Source organism: Anguilla rostrata, chromosome 13 (assembly GCF_018555375.3).
Source record: "Anguilla rostrata isolate EN2019 chromosome 13, ASM1855537v3, whole genome shotgun sequence".
Classification (NCBI taxonomy): Eukaryota; Metazoa; Chordata; class Actinopteri; order Anguilliformes; family Anguillidae; genus Anguilla; species Anguilla rostrata.
The window spans coordinates 33,153,389-33,172,028 of NC_057945.1; the positions used below are offsets into that span (position 1 = coordinate 33,153,389).

An 18,640-nucleotide genomic window follows, 5' to 3' on the forward strand; every position below is an offset into this window, starting at 1 on the left:
CTGGAGACATGAAGTTGTCATTTCAAGGTGTACAATTTTATTTAACATCTTCACTCACATCCAGTCACTCACTGTCTCCTGCCAATGTTCTGTTTGTCTGTCTGTTGATATGTGTGATTTGGTTATTACTGTATTTTAGGATTTCAGGGAACTGCATTGTGTGATCAATTTCACCATTTCCCTTACTATACTGAGATAAGGACTGCACACTCAGCTTATAGCCTAGCAGAAATGTCAACATACTATATCCACACAGCATATTTTTGAGATAATGTATATTATGGCCATTATTTAATATTTGGGTGTGTGGTTGCTGTGTCTACCAAAATGACCTCAATACCCATCTCTTCCATCACAGGAAAAAAAACAGACCATATATATATTTGCCTGATGTGATGCATGCTGCTGGCCCACGTTCATGGTCTCTCCAAAGGCATTGCACCATCTATATTAATGTTCTGGAAGCTTGCTTTTAAAATCAAGTATGACATCACTTTGTATTGCTCATTCGTTGACCATTTCAGAAAATGTTCTGGCTGTAACATGGCAAGGCACTTAAAAAGCATGCCTTGGAGCTTCCGTCTCTCAATTCGACAGAGCGCTGTAGGATTCTGCTGGTGAGAGTGTGCGAGCCACGCCCACGCTCAGTCCATGGCCATCACGGGGGTGGCGGTCTCCTGGTCACGTGCCTCCGAGTTCACCAGCTCCCGCCGGACCTCGGGAGAGATCTGCGGGTGCGTCTGGATTTTAATGAGCTCCAGCAGCGCCACCTTCTGTTCGGAGGCCAGATCGGCCTTGTACCGCTGCGCCAAGGTGAGCAGGCTCTGGTGCCACAGCACGGGCAGGGCGCGCTTCTCGGTGCGGAAGCGCAGGAAGTGGGCGACCAGGGCGTCCAGCACTCGGAAAGGCAGGGCGTACTTCTTGTCCAACAGCAGGCGCAGGAATATGCTGTTGGCGCCGTTGTACTCCATTTCAGCCAGCTTGAGCATGGCAGCGCTGTGGAAACATGGATTGTGTAAACTGGCATATCCCTTTCAAATGAGAGTGAATGAAATGTCACGTCATGCTTATGTGAATAGAAATGTTTTTTCCCCCCCACTGTATACTATAAAGGCAGTAATTTACCAATAAAATTTTTCGAATTATTTAAAACTTCAGGCATATATGTTTACCATATAAGGATACCTCTTCTCGGCCCAGTTTACATTTTACATAAATATGGGCTGTAAGTACGTTTTACCATTGGCCTAGGTGCTGGCATGCACAAAATCAGAATTTTTCCTGCACGTGGATTCAGTGTCTCTTTATGAATGTTTGCAATAGGAGGCCTGGCTCTCAACAGTACCTGGAGTGGAGCACAGGGATGGAGCACTTGGTGAGTATGCTGCCGATGATGATGGCCTCTCTCAGAGTGCAAGTCCCAGACTCACACAGTGGGATCAGGATTCCTGGGCACAAGAGAGACCGTGTTAATGCCAGAGCCATTCATACTGACGGAGGGTGAGGGGGAGAGACAGAGAGAGAGAGATTCACATCCCTGCCAAACGGCCTGCCTTCTCTCACCTTTGAACCACGCTCCCGGTTTGAAAAGCGCTTTCTTCAGCGCGCTGTAGAGGTGGAAGTTGAGCCGTTTGTATTCGGCGATGTCGTCCCGCACGCGTGGGAGCAGGACCAGGTTGTAGAAGCGCTGGGCCATGCGCTCCTTCAGGTTGGAGGAGAAGATCCTACGCAGGAGAGAAGTGCAGTCAGCCCTTCAGTGACCCGTTTATTACATTCTTACTAACACACACAAGTAAATTTAACTGTGTAGGAATGTGAAACTGGCATAATCTTGGGACTTCACAGATCAAAGGCTTGATATGCCAATAAGCTGCTGACAATTATAATTTCAGTTTTAAGAATGGAAAATATGTCTAACGCTGCTTGAGTGTGTATGTGGGAGTACAGGGGGCCCAGGGTAAATGTGTATATCTGCTTCAGTCTGAATTGGCATGACATGACTGTGGTATTGTGCAGTAACTGAAAGATGCATTATGTAATTATGCAACTTCTCTGGAATTCATCTAAAACTCCTGATGGACAAATTAATCAGCCTTAATAAAGTGCAATTGCTGAACTACTGACACCTTTTCAGCATTACTTGTACCTATCTTTTCTCTCTTCCTCTCTCTCACATACACTGGTGCACACGCGCACACACACCTCGTGGCCTGGTACATGGCTGCAGCAGTCCAGGTCTCTGGCTCAGTTAAGTACAGGATCTGTTCCCAGTTTGACAGTGCTGGGATGATCTTGAAAGCCTTTGGTAGTTTCCCACTGCGGTATTTTGACAGAACCTGGACAGAGAGATTCATTCGATGTTCAGTCACCACTTACTTGACTTTCCTGATAACGAAAGACAAGCTGTAAGGGGTTCTGTGCTTGTTCAGTGGAACAAGATAACCATCACGCCTCACACCTCACTGTACCTTATTCACGCCTTTGTACACCTCAGTGATTCTGGGGTCCAGCTGGGGAAGGGGGCACCCCGAAACCTCCGACATCACTGTTCCCACCTCTGTTTGCTTCTCGGTTATCTTCTCCATGATGATGTCAGCGAGGGTTCGCCTGCCAGCACATCAAGAGTCCTTCACTTTAGAAAAGATCAGTGTGGCAAATAACTACTGCCCCTTATTCTGCATCTGCTCATTCTGGTACAGCAGTTCTATGTGCAGAGTGGGGATACACCTAATATCAATTGATCCAGTTCGGTCTTGACCATATATTTAGTCACCAATGCAATACTAGTACTGCATCATTTCCACACTCTAAAATGGGATATTGAGCCAATACAAAATAAAGAAGCATTATTTTAATTTTGTTACAATAAAGGTACAAAGTATGAAGTTGTGAAACATTTAACTTTAAACCTTCCACCACCTAAAGCTTCCAGGTGTACTATGGACTCTTTAAACCATTTAATATATAGTATTTATTTAATTGAATCCCTGTTCAGTTTTTCTTTTTCATATTTTTATGTGGGCCAGACAGGGAGGGAATTACTCAAACAAATACCTAGAGAAGCCAGGTAATTTCGGGTCGAATTAGTACTGTACCTGAGTGGGGGGTTCTTGTTCATGAACATCTGTATGGCTTTCTCATCATCTGGATCCACCTCCACTTCTGTCCCACACTCCCCGTCATCGTCACCACCTGCTTGGCCGAGTGCTGGCCACTCTTCATCGGAGTCCAAATCCTGAGAGCCAGAACCTGTGGACATACTGCAGTTAGTCATATTCATAACGAATGTTTGTATATGCAACAGGCTTTCGTATTTGGGTCCGTGTAGAACGCAAGCTATGCATATATCCAGCTAGCTAATGTAATCAGAAAAGAAACAGTTAACTCACCCAAAACAGTGGAGGGTTGTTTCTTGATATCAGGCTTTCCCAGCCCATACTCTGTCTGAAGCTCCTCTTGTTGTATTCGTGCTTGCTCCAGGATCTTTCGCGACAACCGCTCATCCACGTACTCGTCTTCATCCTCTTCCCGGCGATCCCTGCTCTTCACCCGGCCACTTGCCTTCACCACGTCCCCCTGTAGTATCTGGTCAGCAAGAGCCACCGTGACTCCCCTTTTCACCCCACCTCCACCTTTGGACTTCTTCACTTTCGGCATTTCTGTATTCCGATGGTATTAAGGTAATTTGCTATTATTCTAGATAGTATTCAGTACGATATGGGAGATTTTTACTAAGCCACACAAGGCAGTTCATGGGCTTGCTAACCAGCAAGCTAATGTACACGGAGAGTTCACACACGTGTGTTCAGAACCCCGAAGCGCTGCCCCTCGCCCTCATTAAAGATGGCGTAACAGGAAGGTCGAAAGCTGATTCTAGGTCAGTTTGGTAGATTTACTCAAAACTACTCTGATCGAAATTAATGTTACCTACCTGATCCTGAATCAGCGTGTGGGAGCACGTTCAACTCGTCGGTCTGCTCGAGTGCAGATCACTTTATTTGATACGTTAATCTATGAAATTGAGATAATGTATAAAAAAAGATGCGATAAAAAGCTGAATCCCTTCGGCAATGCCTAATAATAATAAATTAGCGTGTTTTTTGTGATTTGTAAGTCAGTACGTCATTTCCTCTTCCCCACAGGAAGCAATCGTAGCCAGTAGCGTTACTTCAAAGGGTGAACGTCATTGTGCGTCTCAAAGAAAACATGGGGGTGACTTGGTAAGATACGCTCATACAAATCTAAAATTGATTTATATAATTTATTATCAGGCCAATAAATGTTGCGTGTCTATAATTATACTAGTGATCTATCTGTTTGCTTAGGAACAAAGCAACTGTGCAAGCTAGCTGGTAAAACGAATAACTAGTCTGTTACCTCAAGTTCTATAACTGATGTAGGCAAGCCAGCAGCACAATTTTCGCTTTCAAGGGAGCAGATCTCATTGATATTTATAGATTGTGGATTGGCTGATAATGTTCTAACAACTGTTATTATGATCCATCCATGGTCTAAAAATCACAGCTAAAATATGTTGTGAGCTATAGGAGGTGACACACAAATTCTTTACTTCATGTTTTTGCTTTTTTAACTCGGGGCTGAATTAAAGCATTGTTAGTGTAATGTGGGAAACTGATAATTGTGCTTAAAGAGTCTTTAACCAGAGGTTATCTTGCATATTTGTCTCAAAATGCACTGCAGTGTAAAGGCAGAAATTGGCTTAACCAAATCATGTCACTTTGAGAATTCTTTAACTCATCCCCCCTTTCTGTTTCTCTGTCCATCCCCTCATCTCTTCCTCAAGTGTGTGTCAAGTTCCCGTGGCAGAGGGGAAGAGTGTGCAGCAGACAGTGGACATTCTCCACAGGAAACTGGAACAGCTCGGTGCAGTGAAGCAGGGAAACTTCTGTGTGGACTGTGAGACGTACCATGCAGCCGGCAACACCAGTGGTATGAGGACCGATGCCTGTCTGCGTCATTAACGTTGCCAGACATGTAAAATATCCAAAAGCACATAATACAAATTGATAGCTACCAGCACAAAACTTTGGTCCTGTTCTCAGTTAAACTCTAATATTCAGCTGGGGCATTTCCAGCTGGGGAAGTGACTTACATATACATAGCTTTTTATTGATCTTGCAACTCAATTCCCAACTGGACATTTGTGCAGTACCTAATTTAATATTGCAGGTTCCACTACTAATCTTTGGGGGTTGCTGAAAATTTGGGAGTATTTGTTTTTATGCAAATTAAATGAACTTATACGAATAAAAAAATGTACATAGACTATTTTTGAGAAATACAAGGCCTTATATGTTGGACTTTTAATGTCTGTTTTGGAGCAACGGCAAGTGTTACACATTAATGTTAAAAGTTTAAATTAGTCAGTACCTGGCTCTCAGATATTTCAAGTCTATCTGAATTTCTATAATGTAAGAGTTGAAAATTCCAACAAAATGTCATGCCCCGAATTAAACTGGCAGCTTTCAATATAACGTTTGCAACAGATTGTGGTACCAGTGTGTGTAACCCCACACCTGTAAATACATCAGAACACAGCCCTTGACACCAATTTTAAACCTTTTTTAAACAGGCAGTAATTTCTAAATATTGCTTTTACGAATTATCACGTGAATGTATTCAAAGGAATTTTTGCCAGAATTTAAAATGTTAAGATTGAAATCTTCATCACATATACCCTGTGCTTAAAATTCAATTTTTCACTGCCCCTAACAGGTCAGCCTCCCAAATTCTTATACGTCATGCACAACACGGAGACTCCGCTGAGCTGCTTAGCCCTGTTCGAGGGAGGCCCGTACCTGACCGCTGATGGCAACTTTGATGTGCTGATGGTGAAACTCAAGAGTCACTTCCAGAACGCCAAAGGCCACAAGGTGGAGAGCCGTGGATCCCGCTACCAGTACTGTGACTTCCTAATAAAGGTGGGCACAGTGACCATGAGCTCCAGTGCACGGGGCATCTCTGTGGAGGTAAGCAATGGAATGGGAGCTCATTGTGGGGTGGGGGGGGATCATGTGCTTTCAAAGCAGGGAAACATTATAGTGAGTTGGCCTCCTGGGTGGTGTGTCCAGCTACAGCGCTAGTCCTAGCTCCGTGGTGCACCCTGCTCTCAGGAATCAAATCTGAAATACGCTAGTGCTGATTGTGGCCAGGAGTCCAGCAGGGTGATGTGCAATTCATAGCATCAACGGTGGAGTGGAGTTTTACTGAGCAGCACATTCCTTTTCTCATTGGCAAATGCTGCAGTCTGTCTGCGTCAGCTGTCCATTAAATGCAGTCCTCCAAGGCAAGGACTTTAATGGACAGGAGGGTGAAAATAAGTGTATACACCGTCAGGCATCCCAAATTGCCGAAAAAAGATTCTTTAAAAAATTTTTTATATGTATATATATATACGAGGACATAAATTGGTTTAAACTGATTAGCACAGTTCATTGACCTTTAACTTCTTGGGTGACAGGCTTCATCAGCTGTGCCCAAAATTAATTATGTGCTAAAATTAATTTCTCAGTGCTGCAGAGAGGAAAATTATAATTGGGCTCATTGGCATAAAGTTCCTACTGCAGATATTTTACTTTCCTTCCTGGAGTCAGAATGATTAGAGCAAGTCAATTGGAGATGGATCTAAGTACATTAAAAAATGAGGGGGTAAACTAAAGGCACTGTAAAAAGCACTAGCTGAAACTAGGCTATGATATGATAAACTGCGGAATATTACTTTAGTAAATGTAACAGTATAATACAGCATTTCCTTTGCTACTGAACACAGCTTATGTGTTAGAAGTGTGAAGGAAGTTGGATGTGAATAAGAGGACGACTGCACTGTTTCTAACAATGTGGATGAAGGATTCCTGCCTGGCAGGGAGATCTTTCTGGTGATAAAAGCTTGGCTGTGGCATTGTGTGTCTGTGCAGGTGGAGTACTGCCCCTGCGTGGTGCCTGGTGACTGCTGGAACCTGATGAAAGAGTTCATGCAGAGCTTCCTGGGCCCCAGCATCCCCGAGCTGCCGTCCGTCTACACCACAAAGGCCGAGGGCCTCTACGTGCCTGTGGAGCCCACCGACACCATGACTCAGTACCTGGAACTGTTCGGCAAGGTCCGGAAGCAGCAGGTGGTCCCGGGGAGCAGCGTACGCTGAGATACCAGAGGAGAGGAGCCTGCACCTGCTCGTGCCACCTCAGCTATAATCACATGTCTGGCACTCAAGGACCGCAGGGAATCTGGGCACGCTTTCACCCTGAATTACGGAAACAGCTGTCAGTTTTCCTGTAATGACTACTTCAAGGATTATCACAGAAACTATTTTGAGTTGTCTGCGGTTTCCACAAAGACATTTGCCAATACAAAATGACATGCTTTTTTTATGTTTGGAGTCAGAGCATTTGGAATTTTGTGTTCCGGAGTTTATTTTTCTAAATCAGTTTTTTTTTTTTTTTTTACGTATCAAGGTGAATTTTGTTAGTGTATTGTTACTGTGTTTTAGTTTGCATGTTATTGAAAGTTCAGTTTCTTAAACAGTCATTAGTATACAGGGTTATGGTTATTGAAAAATACTAAATTGAAATATGAATTTGTCAGCCAAAATGGACACATTTCTAATAAAGGTATTTTTGAAGTACCTGTGGTTTCCCAGGTGTAAAGTATAACAGTGATCCTTTGTGAAGAAATGAAATACGCAGCAGTTGCTACAGTTTTGTCACTGGTTTCCCTCTTGGAAAGGACGGAGTGTAGCACAGTGGGTAAGGAACTAGACTTGTAACCGAAAAGGTTGCAGGTTCGATTCCCGGGTAAGGACACTGCCGTTGTACCCTTGAGCAAGGTACTTAACCTGCATTGCTTCAGTATATATCCAGCTGTATAAATGGATACAATGTAAAAATGCTATGTAAAAGTTGTGTAAGTCGCTCTGGATAAGAGCGTCTGCTAAATGCCTGTAATGTAATGTAATGTTGTAAATCACCTGAAAAGGCCGAAATGCACCAAATAACACAAAGCAATATCTTAGAAGATATGGAAAGGACTGGAGGCAGATCTGTAGAAGAATAATTTGAAATGAATAGTTAAATAAATTTCAAATTTTGGAGGATAAAGCAATAAATCATCTGGGGTTAATACCTTGATTGCAACAATTAAAACAAAATGCTGTAGATTTAAATCAGCCTCTCCTCTTTCCTCGCAGCCTGCATTTTACCCTGTGCGCCTGTGCTAGCTAGTCGTCAGTTTGCCCATCCCATCTCCAATAGGTGAAGTGAGCTCACGACAGCAGTCAGATTTTCAGATGGTACCTCAGACCGCCCTACCTGGACCAGCACTAAACCTGCTGGTTGGGTAGTTTACTACTATGCGTACATGTAACCCAAGCAGCCCTTGGTTATTAATTAAATGTACTGGATTCGTTACATTTTTGTTTAAAATTTTATAAATATGTTATTCTATTGTGCCGTGTCGCCTCTGCGCACACAGTTGTGGGTTGCGCGGCTGGATGATCTGTACTGGAGCTTGTAGCCCACTTGATTCGTCCCGTCCATGTTCTTCATCTGTGTTCAGAACCTCTGAATGTTGCACCGGATAATGGCGTCTGCCAAATTGATTAATGAACGAAGGGTTTCGTTCATTAATCTAGTTGCCGCTAGATCCTTCTAACAATAAAAAAAATCACAATGCATCGCAACACATGAACTCCTCTGATTGCCCGCAAAAGATGAAACAGATTTGTGGGCGGAACACCTCAAAGTCGTCATTAAAGACGCAACCAATCGCAAGCGAGGTATTTGTTCTCCGCCGGGTATGGTCCGTCTCCGGCTCCGGCTTGGCCTGCTGGCCTGCGTACTGAGTTGGGTATGTAATAACAGTTTTGCGTTTCCGTGTAGCTAGCATCTTTGCCCTAACTGAGAATATGTTTTCCAAAGGCGCTTTCACTTAAAACGCATTAACACAAATAGAATCACATTTTATTTAAATAGTTCCAAATTCATTATCCTGAGATCGTTCAAGATGGAGCATCTGTAAACACATTATCTTAAGACGCACCGTTAGAATAAAAAAATGTCCCCACAGAAACCGGTGCTAATTAAGTGCTCAGAGTTCGTTTATAAGCCCTTCCAATACTCGACGGAATGATCGACACTGCACGTACCAATGGGAGCGAAAGCTTGCAGAAAGATTGATCACTTTCACTCCAATCACAGCGACTTGGGTTCGATCCTCGAATAGTTCGGTTGTCTCGAGGTCGGTGACAGCTCGCGCGTGTAGATGATGGCGGTAAATAAAAGCTTCACACTATAAAAATAAATAAAAAGGCTAATATGTTTCGCAAAAGAAATAGCACGTAGTAATTGTCTAGGTTTGGTCAGCGTATTTTGCTGTCATAGTGATGAGGCTATAACCTCTTAAAGTTGAGGTTTTTTTTTTCTTTAAGAATCAGTGACTTTAATCTGGGTTGACCTCCTGTTGTTTTGTTCAGAGATTATCATGAAAGTTGATTTTTTAAATAATATTTTTATAGTAAGGTCGTTGTTTTTTGGCCATTGCTGGGGTACGTTCTCTACCAGAGTGTTGTCGCCTACTTTAAGTTGAGTGAGTGTCGGGGAAGACTTTAGCTACGGTCTGAGAGAGTGGTCTTTGTTCTGGTAAGTAGCTAGCCAGCTAGCTATTGATACTGTCTGCATTGTCTGATAAATAGCTGAACACTTCCATAAGAAAGGACGTGACTGTCAAATGCCGAATATAGTTTTTCCAACATCACAAACGCCTTTTTATAAGTCGACAGGCCATGAAACGGAAGTCTATTGAAGAAACTGTTTAGTAGTTAGCTAGGGCTAGGTTAGCTGCCTAGCTATCTAGCTAACTGAGTAAACTAGCTACCTAGCGAGTGCATGCTTGTCCGATTACTATCTTGCTGGCAATCCAGATGGCTACCAGGCTCACGAACGTGCCCGCAGTCACCACAGTGATTTAAAAGTTTTTGCCTGATAAGTGCTTGCTAGCAAACTAGCTAACGTTATCTCTGCATTAGCATCTTAATCTAATCAGTTGGCCACAATGGCTTATTTAAAATCCGATAACCATTTGCTTAAGAGATGGCAAACTACCTCGCTAGCTAGCTTTACTAGCTAAGGTTTTTACTAGCTACATAACGTTACAAGCTAGCTATCCCTGTTGCTCTTGTTTCTAGAGCTAGCGTGCTTGTTTGCCAGTTAACTAGCGCCAGGTAAGAAACTTTTGCACCTTACAATAGCCTATGCTGTGGTGAAGACTGTATTTATTTTTACCGTGTAATTAAGGATGTGTGGTAGCTTGTAAGCTAACTTGCTACAGGCTACGTATTTGCACGAGCATTTTGTTAGGTGCAGCCAGCTAAGTTGGCTAGTTATCTCTAAGCTAAGGTATGTATGCTCGTTTAAACATTACATAACATGTTAAATATGTTTTAAAAATTGATTACAAGTACATTTATTCTAAACCGAAAGTAGATCGATAGCTCGCTAGATCGTGAATTGTGAGCTCCTGAATGTTATTTTTGACTGCTCGTTTGGCTTTCTTTAGAAGTTGCGCGGCCACTGCAGAATTTGGAGTGACCATTGCTTTGGAAGTCGAACGTTAGATCATTATCGTTAATAGGGAGTTCTCTCTTTGTTTGCTTTACTAGGTAACTATATCTAATAACCATTTCATGTTATACAGGTAACCCTTTTCCACTCGTATTTAAAGTTCGTGCCTTAAGCTGGCTTAGATCTGGACACGTGATTTTCATTTCAGGGGTGAGTTTGGGACAGGTCATTCTTTTTTATTTACAACGTCTGGAAGTTTCTCTCGCAAGCTGTACTCGTTTTATAACATTGTTAATCCAACAGCCCTCAGCGTTTGCTCTTTGTCTCTCCCTTTGTGCGGCAGTATCAACATTTTGCTGGAACGGTTGCATGGGTGTGAGTGGCGCAGCAGTGTGTCCATAGGCATACTGAGGTTGCGATGTTGACGCTGCTCACTGGTGTCAAAGCGTCCACAAGGCTGTTTTCACTGTAAGTGCAGCACGTCCTTTGTTATTAGACGATCAAAATAGACTTGATTTGCATACTTATTTGTTTTTTGTCATGATCACAGTACATAAATACACTCTTTTAAACTCTTGAACACTGATTTTTAATTTGTGACATCTAATTTTGGCTGGTCCTATAGATTGCAAAAGGCCATATAATCCATTATACTGTATTAAACCACACTTTGAATGTGGATGAGGTATGATACCACCATTATGGTAAAGTGCTTGATTATCTTTGTGTAAAATGCCACAGACATTTATTGTCAGTTGAAAGTATTGTTATTTACTGATTCCATAAAAGCACGAAAGTAGGATTGACTGTCATCACTAATATAAAGCAATGTCATTCTACTTAACATCATCTTTTATCATCTTTTCACATTGTGCTGTTAATTCCAAATGTTGTGTCTGCTGTTCAGATATTAATTAACCCCTTCCTCCCCGTACAACCCCCCAACAGCATGAGCCTTTGCCCTGTGCTTGGGCACACGTCGTGATTGGGAGCACATGTGCATGCCGAGAGATGGATCGATGTAAGCATGTGGTACGCCTCCGCCTGGCCCAGGATCACTCCATCCTCAACCCGCAGAAGTGGCGCTGCGTGGACTGCTCCACCACCGAGTCGGTGTGGGCCTGCCTCAAGTGCTCGCACGTGGCCTGCGGCCGCTACATGGAGGAGCACACCCTCAAGCACTTCCAGGAGTCCCGCCACCCGCTGGCCATGGAGGTGCGCGAGCTGGACGTCTTCTGCTACGCCTGCGGGGACTACGTGCTCAACGACAACGCCGAGGGGGACCTCAAGCTCCTGCGGGGGGCGCTGTCCACCGTGCGCAGCCCCGGCCGGCGCTCCATGCGCTCGCTGACCTCCGCCGGCGACTCCCCGCTGCGGGGGGCGGAGGGCGGGAGGGACTGCGGCGGCGGCGGCGGCGGGGGGGCGCGGCCCTCCATGCAGACGGCGCTGTGGCACCGGCGGCAGGCGCTGCTGGGGCGGGCGCTGCGCACCTGGCGGGGCCGCCTGCGGGCCGAGCAGAGCCGGCGGGAGCAGGAGGCGGAGCGGCAGAAGGAGGAGCTGCGGCGGCGGAGGCAGGAGGTGAAACGGCGCCTCCTGGAGGAGCTGGCCAGCGTCCCGCCGAGGAAGAGCGCCCGCCTGCTCACGCAGCTGCCCCGCCGCACCGCCCTCATCCCCCGCAAGTTCCGGGACCCTCCGGAGCGCCCGCCCCCGCCCTCCCGCACCACCCCCGCCCCCCTCCTGGGCCTGACCCGCAGGCCTCTGGGAAAAGCCGGCGGCAGCGGCAGGACGTTCCGCCGGTACTACTCGTCCCACGCCGTGTCGCGGCGGAAAGTGACGCCGGGCGTGACGGGGCTGCGTAACCTGGGCAACACCTGCTACATGAACTCCATCCTGCAGGTGCTCAGCCACCTGCAGAAGTTCCGGGAGTGCTTCCTCACGCTGGACCTGTGCGAGACCGAGGAGCTCCTGGCCAAGACCAACCGCGCTCAGGGCGCCGGGGGCGTGTCCGGGGGCGTGGTCAACCACACGGCGGCGCAGGCGGCGGGTCCGGGCCGCGTGGAGAAGCTGGGCGGCGGCGGCGGGGGAGGCGGCGGTTTGTCCGCAGGCAGCAAGCAGAGCCCCCTGCCCTGCCTGAGCGCCGCCGAGCTGGTGCAGCCCAAGGAGCCGCGGTCCTCCACCCGCCAGCAGATGTCGCTGTGCCACGAGCTGCACACGCTCTTCAGGGTCATGTGGTCGGGGCGCTGGTCGCTGGTCTCGCCCTTCGCCATGCTGCACTCGGTGTGGAACCTGATCCCGGCCTTCCGCGGCTACGACCAGCAGGACGCGCAGGAGTTCCTCTGCGAGCTGCTGGACAAGGTGCAGCAGGAGCTGGAGTCCGAGGGCTCCAAGCGCAAGATCGTCATCCCCATCTCCCAGAGGAAGCTCTCCAAGCAGGTGCTCAAGGTCCTCAACACCATCTTCCACGGGCAGCTGCTCAGCCAGGTGTGTGAAGTGCATGCGTGTGTGTGACAGAGTGCCGGGGAGGGTTGACCTTACCAAGAGATTGGCTGCGTGCCGGACTTGGCAGCTTGCAGAGAACAGCTCGCTAACGCATGTAAACTGTTTTATTTGAGAAAGATGTGGCGCCAGTTTGATAAGAAGTTATTACGTAAGTTTATGTGTGTTGAGCATTAACTGAGTTAATGCTCAATTTTTAGTTGAGCTAATATTTTTTATAGATATGATTTGCCCTCTTAGAAAGCTGAAACTTAAAAAAAAAAAAAAAAAAAAACAAACAATCTAGAGCTCTGATAAAGTCCTACAGTATAATGCACGCATGCATTCTATTTACAGCATGATCAGTATCACCAGTGATCTGCATTAATGGATCATGCTGAACCCTGTGACCCACAGTTTTAAGACAAAGGTACATTTCCTATGTTAGAAGAATCGCAGCAACAAGAAAAGCCCATAAAAGCAGCATTTCTAATGCAACTTGTGCCTGAGAGCCGAATGTTGAAATGCACTCAAAGTGAAATGAGTCTCCTCGGTCGCTGCTGTCGTGTTGTTCGCTCAGGATTTCAGGTGCTGTGAAACAGCCTCTGTGCAGCGGATGACTCCGCATTTCATTCTCCCCATGTGTCTGGAGTAAGAGTGGGGTGAATGAGAGGGCGAGCACTCCACTCTGCTGCTCCTCTCAGGCAGTGCGCCGTATTATTTTCCCGCTGTCAGGAGTCTGGTAAAAAGCCGACCTGCAGTGTGTCTAAGAGGGAGTAACAGCTGTGCGCTGCGCCCACGCAAAAACGCGCCGCTGTGCCCTTCTGTTCTGACCCTTCAGACGTGTGGGTTAGCGCAGTGCTAACCGGCCGCGTGCCTCTCCGGCCCCTGCAGGTCACCTGTCTGTCCTGCGACTACAAGTCGAACACGGTGGAGCCGTTCTGGGACCTGTCGCTGGAGTTCCCCGAGCGCTACCACAGCATGGACAAGGGGGCCGGCTCCCCGGCCTCCCAGCGCAGCTGCTCGCTGACCGAGATGCTGGCCAAGTTCACCGAGACCGAGGCCCTGGAGGGGAGGATCTACGCCTGCAACCACTGCAACAGTCCGTAGTGTTACCCCCCCGTCCCCTCACCACCTGCCCCCCGCCCAAATAAAACTAATAACCAAAGGCCTGACACGCCTGCAACCACTGCAACAGTCTGTACTATTACCCCTGTCCCCTCCCCCCCACCCCCTGTCCCAAAAAAACGAATAACCAAAGGCGTGACACCCCCAGGTGCTGTAAAGAGCAATATGGAGGATCAAAAGTGTTTGGCTGGACTTGCTATATTATTATTAGTGCATATGCTTGTACAGTTCGGCCAATCACTCTCTCCCTGGGGTTGACTTTGTTTTGTTTACTGTTTTGTAATGACTGCGGCAAAGAAATTTTTTTTTATTTTAAGGTACAGCTTGGTAGCCATGTTAAACTACACTATTTTACTGATTCTTAAACAACGTCTTCAAGTTCTGTTTGAGCAATCAACAGGGCTGCCTTTTATTGGGCAGGTTCTGAACAGCAAGGAACAAAACCATACGGCCATGACTAGAGAGCACGGCCCTTGCGCCCCCTGCCTGTCTTGTGGTGTTCAGTCCTGGAGATCAGTGCAGCGACGGTGCTGAGATGCAGCTGGCCCTGCTGTGTAAACGCTCAGCTTCAGGGGGTGTGCTTTAATGGCCTGGCGCGTGTGCTGTCGTCCTCAGGGAAAAGGCGGAAGACGTCCCACAAGCCTCTGGTTCTGACGGAGGCGCGGAAGCAGCTGCTCATCTATCGGCTACCTCAGGTCCTGCGGCTGCACCTCAAACGGTTCCGGTCAGTCCCGCCTCGCGCCCCTGTCCCCCCCCCTCAGCCCAAATTAGGCTCATCCCTCATGATGCTTTTCGACAGGCGTGGAGTGACTAGAGTGGAAGTGTCACACAACGTTTGCCGTTTATACTTTGACAGAGGCCTGCAGGGAGGGTTCTGTTGTCTCTATGGTAACGAGACCTCAAATTCCTGACCATCTGATTACATTTATGACCTGTGTGTTTATTTGCAACCTGTATGATGGTGTCAGCGACATGACATTAAATTCTGGAGGTGCGTGGCATTGAGGGGAAGAAGTGTTGTGCGACACTTTTCCTGGGTCAAAATGACATAGTACGAAGTAGGCTGCACAGGGATTAAGCTGTACAGGGTAGCCTAGTGGTATAGCAGTTAGGGGAGTGGGTGTGAGCTGGTTGGTTCAGGTTCCAGCTGGCTGGGTGGCTGCTCTTCTTTTGAGCAAGGCACTTCACCTGAACTGCTTTAGTGTGACATCCAGCTGTATAAATGGATCGTATGTAAAGGCTAATCTGTGGAACTCGCTGTGCATAAGAGCGTCTTCTAAATGCTATAGTTTAAAGCTCCCTGGCCTGTCCTCCATGTGTCACACGCTTGTTTGTGCATACACTTGTTCTCACTGCTTCTGTTCAAATAAATGTCTTTCAGACCAGTCTCTGTGCCACTGTCGGTTGTGCTTGTGATCCAGTTAGGAGGCCCGTTTTCTTGAGTCTTCTAATATTGGTGTTGGCTAAGTTTTGTATGAGGCGCCATTGTGGACAAAAGTCATTTGGAAAAAATGCTTACTAATGTGAAGTTACTTGGCTAACTGCTATGTTGCATTCGCACCCTGTCCATTGGTCCTCTCCCGCAGGGGTTTCAATTGCCCTCGTGGGCTAATTGTACCTTTCTCATGAGGCAACTAGATCTCTTTCACGTCGTTGGTTCTTTGGTTCGTTTCCTCTCGTGTTTTTCAAACGACTTTTGTCCACAGCGGCGCCTCATAGTTTTGTACCTGATGGTGCTCGTTTCCATGTTGGGTGTTTTTGCTGCGCAGGACCGGTCCGTGTGCTGAGCCGGGTCGTCCGTGTTTTGGTCCCTGTGCCTTACGCTGCCGCGCTGTAACCCTGCGCTGTTTCTCGCGCAGGTGGTCAGGGCGGAACCACAGGGAGAAGATCGGGGTCCACGTGGCCTTCGACCAGGTGCTGCACATAGAGCCCTACTGCTGCGCGGACTCCCTGTCCTCCCTGCAGCGAGAGGGCTCCACCTACGACCTGTCCGCCGTGGTCATGCACCACGGCAAGGGGTTCGGCTCAGGGCACTACACCGCCTACTGCTACAACACCGAGGGCGGTGAGCGGCCGGGGGCCGGGGGCGGGGGGGCCTGCGCTCGCTGGGATTGGGGGAGGAGAATTAGGAAGGGGGGGCAGGATAAAGTGGAATTGCATGAGAGGGTTATGATTGGCTGGTAGCCCCTGGAATATTTGTGGCCCTCTTGGAAACAACTGCGTTTAAAAAATAAAATAAAAAAAACAGTGTTATTTTTTCCCCCCTTGTTTATGTGTTCCCTTTTGGAATGTTCAGTTGCTCGGTGACCTCTGCACTGCGATGTAATCGCTATGGCTCTTGCACACCCAGGTGCACTGCAGCTGAGGACTGTGTACTTCTCCGGTTTATTATATAGGACAAAGATCAGGTGGTTCATGTGTGTCTATCTGTCATTCATTCTTAATTGTTAAATGTACATTCCAGACATGACAGTTATTGAGGATGACGGTGCCCGTTATCCTGATGGTTATGATGAAGTTGATGGAGGCAGATGCAGCTGAAGCAGGCTTTATTTTGAACCTCCCGTGTGGCTCTTGCAGGTTTCTGGGTTCACTGTAATGACTCGGAGTTGAACGTGTGCAGCGTGGAGGAGGTGTGCAGCACTCAGGCCTACATCCTGTTCTACACTCAGAGATCCGCCGAGGCCAGCGTGGCCTGACTCCGCCCACTTCACGCCCTCAGCCCCGCCCTCCTCCCCCTCCCCTCCACACGGTGGCGCTGTGACTGAGCAGTGAGTAGTACAGTTTCTCTGCAGGTCCGTCCACCTGAATGGACCCCCCCCGGCAATGTTTGCCCCTCCCCCCCCAATTTTAACAGACATTTTGAGGAGAAGACGTTGAAGCGAGAACACGCCCAAAGCCAGCAGATCTTGGGCTATGACTGCTTATGAATCATGTGAAAGCCCAGGGATTTATAGGTAATTTTAGTGTCTGGAAGAAGCCAGTCAACATTCCTCACTGTCCAAGGTAAAAAAAAAGCTCTTGTATGGGCTGAACAGGGAGACAGTGTGGCCTTTTTTTAATTCGGTGGGGGTGGGGGAGGTTGTCCAGGGGTGACATCACACCGAAGTGGGCATTGGAGCAATATATTAATGACGGAAAGGAAATTCAGGAATTATTCTTCAAACTTTTTACTGGATTGTTTTCTACTCTGCTGTTTTTTTTATTGGAGTTCTTATCATTGTCTTGTAGACAAGAGATGTAATATTGCTGTCCTTGATATGGAAAAGAAAGTGGCTTCATGCACTGTAAATTACAGAAAGGTCCCCATGGCAGTGAATGTCCTGCTTGTCTGATGGAGATGTAGCTTGGCCTCTGTCCTGCATTGAAATCCAGACAGACTCGTTTAGTGGCTGGCTGTTGGCTTCTAACCTCTGTCCTGTATTGTAAAAGCACCAGGCATCAGATTCAGGAGGCCCATGGGGCTGCCTAGAAAAGGCAATTAAAAAAAGAAAAAAAAGAAAAACAACTGAGCTTTTCTCTTGTGATTTTTGTGACTCAACATTTCTTCCTTCAGTTGCAATCTAGGAAATGGTGCCACACACGAGCAGGATGGGGACATGGTGACCTACCCCCTCATGCAGATGAGCGCTGAGAAAATGCAATTTCATAATTTGTTTTAGAATCCATAAAATGTTTGCATCTTTTAGTTTCAGGTTGGTAATGGGATGATGGGATGTATGTGGAAAACCGTATGTGCACTTGTATATCAGTATGCATTTAATCATTTGCAAGCTGTTCTATGTTGAGGGGGGAAAGAATCAGTATTAGACAATGACAAACTCTAACTGAAACTAAATGTTCATTTAAAGTGAGTAATGGTTTGTCATTATATTAGGGACTTTCCTTTGCGTGTGTGAGACCACGCAAAGGAAATCCGATATGATCAGAAATATGCTCAATGCACATAGCGTGTAAACAGGCAGCCTAGCTGAATCATAGTTTTGTATAAAAACAGCATATAATGTATTCCAACAACAACTGTCTTTTCCTTCCCAGTCAAATAAGTTGTCAATGGTCAGACGGAAATATTTCAAACTTGATAGTTTCAATGCTTTTACATACTTGCTAGTGTGGGAGGGTAAGTAGGTTAAGTGTGTATTGGACAATTCTTAGACTGAGGTGATGAATTGCCATCAAATTAGGATGGTACGTTTGGTGACTGTCAGGCACCTGTAATATTTTCATGCACAATTATGATTGTAGCTACGATACTCAGTTTTCCGCCAGTAAAGCAAAAATGATAAATCCATCCAGAAATATTCAAAAAAATAAATATAAAAGGAGAGGAAATGGCAAAATAATCCCCCCCCACCCACATTTTAGACATTTCCATGGCAATTTTACACCTGACCAATCGCTGCTGCATCCTCTGCTGATTGGGGAGTTGTCACTGTCAGACAGAGTGGCAGTGGCTGCCCGGCTG

The 18,640-nt window shown here is 46.7% G+C and overlaps 3 protein-coding genes across 9 annotated transcripts; 2 read left to right on the forward strand and 1 right to left on the reverse strand.

Annotated features, from left to right (window-relative positions):
* Positions 1–519: 519 nt before the first annotated feature.
* On the reverse strand, positions 520–3,657 carry bysl (bystin-like). The gene is made up of 7 exons (XM_064306576.1): positions 3,390–3,657; positions 3,096–3,249; positions 2,469–2,607; positions 2,203–2,336; positions 1,564–1,724; positions 1,346–1,448; positions 520–996 (listed from the first exon to the last, which is right to left on the reverse strand). The coding sequence occupies exons 1-7, from the start codon at positions 3,655–3,657 to the stop codon at positions 645–647; spliced, it is 1,311 nt and encodes a 436-aa protein (XP_064162646.1). The 3' UTR covers positions 520–644.
* On the forward strand, positions 3,539–7,640 carry med20 (mediator complex subunit 20). The gene is made up of 5 exons (XM_064306581.1): positions 3,539–3,680; positions 4,147–4,220; positions 4,805–4,950; positions 5,737–5,990; positions 6,936–7,640. Exons 2-5 carry the CDS (start codon positions 4,207–4,209, stop codon positions 7,158–7,160), a joined length of 639 nt encoding a protein of 212 aa, XP_064162651.1. The 5' UTR covers positions 3,539–3,680; positions 4,147–4,206; the 3' UTR covers positions 7,161–7,640.
* A 1,488-nt stretch (positions 7,641–9,128) lies between these two features.
* Positions 9,129–17,683, forward strand: usp49 (ubiquitin specific peptidase 49). Of its 7 annotated transcripts, none has more exons than XM_064306570.1 (8): positions 9,155–9,283; positions 10,706–10,782; positions 10,916–11,040; positions 11,521–13,053; positions 13,942–14,149; positions 14,791–14,899; positions 16,035–16,240; positions 16,756–17,683. In XM_064306570.1, exons 4-8 carry the CDS (start codon positions 11,584–11,586, stop codon positions 16,872–16,874), a joined length of 2,112 nt encoding a protein of 703 aa, XP_064162640.1. In that variant the 5' UTR covers positions 9,155–9,283; positions 10,706–10,782; positions 10,916–11,040; positions 11,521–11,583; the 3' UTR covers positions 16,875–17,683. The 7 variants fall into 7 exon arrangements, with proteins under 7 accessions (XP_064162644.1, XP_064162640.1, XP_064162643.1 ...); XM_064306573.1 differs by lacking the exons at positions 9,155–9,283; positions 10,706–10,782 and adding exons at positions 9,290–9,651; positions 10,568–10,670; XM_064306568.1 differs by lacking the exon at positions 9,155–9,283 and adding an exon at positions 9,290–9,651.
* Positions 17,684–18,640: the final 957 nt, after the last annotated feature.

Excerpts from the sequence above, each read along its gene's own strand:
- bysl (XM_064306576.1), bottom strand. The coding sequence starts at position 3,657 with ATGCCGAAAGTGAAGAAGTCCAAAGGTGGAGGTGGGGTGAAAAGGGGA. Across the intron at positions 3,250-3,389 it reads ACAACCCTCCACTGTTTTGG|GTTCTGGCTCTCAGGATTTG; the intron begins GTGAGTTAACTG and ends GTATGTCCACAG. Across the intron at positions 2,608-3,095 it reads AACAAGAACCCCCCACTCAG|GCGAACCCTCGCTGACATCA; the intron begins GTACAGTACTAA and ends ATGTGCTGGCAG.
- med20 (XM_064306581.1), top strand. Across the intron at positions 4,951-5,736 it reads TGCAGCCGGCAACACCAGTG|GTCAGCCTCCCAAATTCTTA; the intron begins GTATGAGGACCG and ends TGCCCCTAACAG. Across the intron at positions 5,991-6,935 it reads CACGGGGCATCTCTGTGGAG|GTGGAGTACTGCCCCTGCGT; the intron begins GTAAGCAATGGA and ends GTGTCTGTGCAG.
- usp49 (XM_064306574.1), top strand. The coding sequence starts at position 11,584 with ATGGATCGATGTAAGCATGTGGTACGCCTCCGCCTGGCCCAGGATCAC. Across the intron at positions 13,054-13,941 it reads ACGGGCAGCTGCTCAGCCAG|GTCACCTGTCTGTCCTGCGA; the intron begins GTGTGTGAAGTG and ends CGGCCCCTGCAG. Across the intron at positions 14,150-14,790 it reads CGCCTGCAACCACTGCAACA|GGAAAAGGCGGAAGACGTCC; the intron begins GTCCGTAGTGTT and ends TGTCGTCCTCAG.